At 36.3% G+C, this 6,172-nt stretch overlaps 1 protein-coding gene across 1 annotated transcript; it reads right to left on the reverse strand.

The window, feature by feature from the left end:
* Window positions 1-496: 496 nt before the first annotated feature.
* LOC148205643 (uncharacterized) lies at window positions 497-3,800 on the reverse strand (the record flags this gene model as incomplete). Its single annotated transcript, XM_088104920.1, has 3 exons — window positions 3,635-3,800; window positions 3,418-3,490; window positions 497-919 (listed from the first exon to the last, which is right to left on the reverse strand). A coding segment is annotated over exon 3 (420 nt), but the record flags the coding sequence as incomplete, so codon positions are not given.
* Between the last annotated feature and the right edge of the window lie 2,372 nt (window positions 3,801-6,172).

Raw genomic sequence — 6,172 nt, forward strand, 5'->3', positions numbered from 1 at the left:
AGATCCTCCAGAACTACGAGAAGAAGAAGATCTGGAGTATGGTGTCTTCCTGGAACTGGACCCGCCTCTAGACATGGCTGGTCCCCCAACCCTCAGGGGCTGGGCCTGACGGCTCGAGTATCCCTCAGCTTCTTTCTTTGTCTTCTCCATATCCCTAGCCATCTCCACAAGAGCTGGAAACTCCCTCAGACGATGACCTCTCACCAAGAGCTTGATGTCGCCACGCAACCCGTTTTCAAACTTGCGGCATTGCCACTCTTCATCCACTGTCATGGTGTTAAATCTAAGAAGATGTTTGAAGCGGTCAGTATACTCAGATACCGACATATTCCCCTGCACTAGCTCCAAAAACTCCACTTCCTTAGCATATCTAAGAGTGTCAGGGAAGTATTCCCTATAGAACTTCCTCTTAAATAAGTCCCATGTGACAGGGGTTCTAGCTCCCTCCAAGATCAACCGTGTACTGCTCCACCAGTGGCCAGCTTCCCCTGGTCAACAGATATTGAGTGTAGGCCAGCTTCCTCTCATCAGGACACCCCTTAGCCTCATAGATTCTCTCCATGTCCCTAAACCAATGGTCTGCTTCATCAGGGCTACATTTCCCAGTGAATCGGGCTGGATGATGTTGGAGAAAACTCTCCAGACTCCACTCCTGGGCAGGAGTAGCAGAGGAAGAAGCACCTGGAGTGGCCCTGCCGCTAGTCAACACTTCAATGAGCTGTCTTTGAGTGTTCTCAGATGCCACTCTAGCATTCTCAGCCGACATCCTAGCAGCTTCCAGGTTTTGTAGTGCAATGGTATTCTGTTGCACCAAATTAGCATTCTGTTGCTGTAATGCTTGCAGCACCTCATTCAGCATCTGATTAGAGTCAGACGGATCGGCCTGTGGGGGAGGAGGAGGAAGCCTAGGTGCCATATTCTGTTTAAGAGCAGAGAGTAAAACAATTAGTCTTACTCAAGAATTTAGAATGCTTCCGTACAATTAAGGCACATAAGCACAAACAAAGGATGCACACACCCTACAGGTTCTTTAAGGATAAAAACTGCTCTGATACCATAAATGTGACATCCCAAAATATATAACAAAGTATATACGTAGAATGCATCAATTATAATAATAGAAACAGTTAGGAGTACGCAATAGATGGAATTAGGAGTACAGTTATCCAAGTCTGACTGGAAAACTTTAAAATATAAGTACAAGCTCATAATTCTCCAAAATACAGATCATGCTAAAATGAAGGCTAGAAGTTTTTCAAAATAAAAAGCTATTGAACATCATAGCTAGAAGAAATCCTAAGCACTAGGAGCTGGGTCTTCCTCATTCTCCAACGCTTGCTCCAAGGGTACATCATCACCTACTGCTCACATCCAAAGGATTGGATGATCATCGCAAGAGGGAAATCAAACACATGCAACACACACAAATGCAAGGGTGAGCTAGATCTCAAACAATCATACAATTCATTTTCAACCAATCTAGCATTTACCAGAATATCCATACACATAAGTCATCATAAACATAAGCATTTATTTAATAACACTCATCAAGACAAGTATCCTATCATGTTAAGACTCTAGACACGTCCGGACATAGAATGTATGTAGAGCTGGGGCGGGTTGTGCACTTGTGATGGCCTCTACTGCTTTGCAAAGCCATTGCCGAGGGGTTCCACCCGACCATACACAAGGCTAATCCGTTACCGCGGAATAGACCTCCAGTGATAGCGTCTACCCTAGGACCTCCCACTACTCCCACCACACGCGTCGATCCTCTCTAAGTGAGAATGAAAGACCGTTGGAGTGTTAGGGATAACCCCCCATATGGAAGCCTCTTACATTCATTCAATACACTAACTGATCTCACCGAGAGATCTAAATTTCCGATTTAATCCGACCATTTTAAATCTCATAATATTCCTTTTGAATCAACAATGTACATCATAAACCACTTATAATCATACACTTTCAACCAATCTGGATCACATGAAGATGCATTCATAAATTGTAACCGAAATATTTAATTAACAAAGCTTACTGGAATGAGAGAAAGCACAAAAGAAAATATCACTGGACGAACACTGTTTGGACGAGCGTCCAAAAGCCCTTGGGCGGACACTGTTTGGACGAACGTCCTAACACCATTGGACGAACTACTTGGACGAGCGCCCAAAAGTCCTTGGACGGACCCTGTTTGGACGAACGTCCTAACCGCTTGGACGAACTGCTTGGACGAGCGCCCAAAAGTCCTTGGACGGACCCTGTTGGACGAACGTCCTAACATCTTGGACGATCCCTATTTGGACGAACGCCAAAAGCACTTGGACGAACCCAATTTGGACGAACGCTGTTATAACTAGGACGAACGCTTCAATATCAAGCCTCATCATGACCGAACGCTAACTGATTACTAACACCGGCTCAAGGACGAACGCTAATCCCCCAACATTTGACCGAACGTCCCCAGACAAGGACGAACGCTAATCACACCAACCTTTGACCGAACGTCCCCAGACAAGGACGAACGCTAATCACACCAACCTTTGACCGAACGTCCCCAGACAAGGACGAACGCTAATCACTCCAACCTTTGACCGAACGTCCCCAGACAAGGACGAACGCTAATCACTAACACATTCCCATGGACGAACGCTATTACTATCATCTCCTAAGACCGAACGTTCATCCAACCAACATTTGACCGAACGTCACTCAGCACATGCATGGCCGAGCGTTCAGCTCCGCCATGGACGAACGCTCAGTTTGCGCGTTCTGCAGAATTTAATTCTGCAGAATTCTCAGAACTCTGCAGAATGGTAACAGAACCTCCCTTAACCATTTCTAACCACTTTTCCCAACTTCTTAGACTCTTAATTCTCATTTTAGACTTAATTAAACTTATCCAAATGATTCTAAACATTTCTACCACCATTTTTAAGTGATTAAAGTTCACTTTCAGCATCCAAAACACTAATTTCAACAACTTAGGGACCCAAATTCGATTCCACTACTTGGAACCTGTTTTCAACTACTGTTATGCTTCTAACAAGTCACAATGGACTTGTCTAGGCTGCCCAAACAGTCCAGGAACACTGCAGCCTTCATTTACTCAAAATCCCTACCTCACTTCCTCTAAAATGACCAAAAAGTGACCCTAAGACACTTGATTTTCCTTCCTATCAACACCATAACAAATTTTACACACCAAAACAGTTCCAACATACATAATTCATCACTCAAAATCATCCCAAACAGTTCACATCCATCAATCACCACATTCACGTAGCACTCACACTTTCATACATGCATTTCAAGTTAGCAAAATTCAAAATTATGCTTCCAACAACATACCAATTTGAAAATCATTATGTAATCACGTCATACAGTAAAATCAAAAAGAGAACTAGCTCCCCTTACCTCTAGTGTAGACAACCAAGCTCAAGTAGAAACCCTAGACCACTTGCTTGCACTTTCAAAAGGTTAGAATCACCTATAAATCATCAATTGATGATAGAAAACGAATCTTAGCACCAAATAGAAGCTAGATTATGGAAGAAAACGAAATGGGTTGCATGCACCAAGTTCAATCACATGCTTACAACCCTAGGGCACATGAGAAAGGGGGTTTTCTTACCGGTTCAGATTTGGGAAAATTGACCGACTAAGAGCAACACCCGCTACTTTGTGATCGTTGGGGCAGCACCTAATCAAGATTTTAATGGTTCAGTGTGAAGGATGGAAAGGGAGAAGATGTAGGAGGAGGAGAGAGCTTGCTGGAAGGGGAATGGTTTCTCAGACAAGAGGAATGAGTTAAAACCCACTGTTTCCAAACTAATGTAATTTTATTTTAAAGTACTCAACCTCTCATCCTTTGCCACTTGTCATCCCCTTTTTGCTGACTCAAATCCAAGTCCTTACAGTGTGTGTATCTATATATATTATTGTAATATTTTTAATTTATATTAACTAGCTTATGTTTTTTTAATATTATCATAAAATGGATAATTTTTGTAATAAAACTAAAAAGTAAAAAAGTTGAAATAAATTTATGTAATTAATTTAATTTAAGTACTTATAAAATATTTAAGTCAAAATTTTTTTTTAAATTAGTGTGTAAAAAGAATTTTAGAAAAAGAATTATATAAATTACCAATAAAAATGGTTTTATCATTAAATATTATAAATGAATTTGGTTGAAATATTCATTATTTTCTGCTAAAATAGGAATAGTTGAAAATTAATTTTTCAAACTAATTATAATGTTTTATCTTATATTTTTAAATAAAAAGAACATTCAATATCTTAGGAAAAGTGATTAATAAACTATGCTTTAAAGCATTTAATAGAATGTTGAGGACATTAGAAAAAATGTTGATGATGAAAACAAGGACAAATCTTTTTATGGTAAAGTGATTGTTTCGAGATGATAGTTTAGACAAATTTTGTTTGTGGTAAAAAATGAGTCCGATATGATGTCATAAAATCAACAATAAATTATTCTAAGTTATGATAACGTCATGAAGTGTTGAAACTTTGAAAACATGAGACTAAATATTGTCAAATCATTGTTGCAATAAATATAAAAAAAATTTACTAATTAGATATTGAAAATTGGAGATAGATGTATAAATTTAAATGAAAATTGTGAAGGTTTCTCAAAATATGAGGAGATTTTTTAATTCAAAAAAGTGAATCTTCTTTATTATCCTGAATTTTTGCTAAATATGATAATTCGTGAGATTTTTTTTTATGATGACATAGAATTAAATATGTATAGCAAATCTTATATTGAAGTTGAAAGTATGTGTGTCAATTATGCTTCTAAAATACATTGATCAAACAAATGATCATTCTAATGGTACAATGTTGCAAGTTAATGAATCACGAAAAATGTTATTTTTGTTATCGTGGTCATAGTAAAAAATATTGGGTAAACAAGAACGAATTTAGTATTTTTTAAATTTTAAAGAAGACAATTTTTAATATCGTCCTGTTTTGCAATGACAATCAATAAAAGTCAACGACAATCTATTATAAAAATTAAAATTTATTTATCATGTCCAGTATTTACACATGAACAACTCTATGTTGTTGTTTCTAGGGTCAAAATAAAGAAGGGATTGAAAATCCTAATTTTGGATGAAGATGGAAATGTGAGTACCATAACTAAAAATATTGTTTACAAAGAAATCTTCAAAACTCTTAAAAAAAAAGTAGAACATTTGTCATACATTTAAGGTATACCTTCTTTTTATTTCAAGTTTTATATTGTTTATTAAAATTATGTTTTTAGTTCATTTGTGGATTATTTGTAGATGAAAGATATCAATATATATCTTCATTATTAATAAAGACCTCCTTATGTCAATCTAAAGTTTTGAGGTAATGCAAAATTTTTGACATTATTTTAATTTTATGGACAATGATATTTGAAACCAATTATGTGTACTTCATTAATTGTTGTATTACTTTCTTATTCAAATATAGTATTGCATTTTACAAAGCTTATCAATTAGAACATTATAATCTAGTATATAACAATATCGTGAACTTCATTTTGAACTCTTGTGACTTAAATTTTTCATCCTTTATCTTATTTTTTAGCACCTACTTTTCTTGTGTTGTCCTTTTATGTCAAATTTTCAAAGTGTACCGTGATCCTTGTTTGTTCATTAATGTTTTTATGTTTTTTATACACAACATTCATAAGGGAATAATAAAAGAAAAATAATACACATAAAAAGAAGGGAAGGAGATAGAAGACTACCTTACATTTTCTCTTTTCTCTTTTCGTCCTCGATAGCGTAACTATACCTTTTTTTCATTTTGTTCTCTCCAATTCACATCTCTTTTCATCTATTTTAGAAATTAATCACACTCCTGAGTAGTTGAAGTGTCAATGAACATTTTAGACCGATCAAATTTTCCAAATAGAGTCTTTAGAGGAGATAGTTCCACCAACAATTAGCAAAAGTTGGGATCTAAGGAATAGATATTATGAGGTAAGAGGAGCTAACTTGTCTTGCTTAAATAACATTTTCATTGAATGATTTTATGAAAATCATTTTATGGATATGATATGGCAAGTCTTGATAACGATAGTTATAAGGGAAGCCATAACTCTTTTTGCAAATTGATTGTTTTTAAGCTCAATGTTGTTATATTATGAAAT

The sequence above is a fragment of the Vigna umbellata genome, chromosome 1 (genome assembly GCF_029865625.1).
Source record: "Vigna umbellata cultivar VRB3 chromosome 1, Vumbellata_1.0, whole genome shotgun sequence".
NCBI lineage: Eukaryota > Viridiplantae > Streptophyta > Magnoliopsida > Fabales > Fabaceae > Vigna > Vigna umbellata.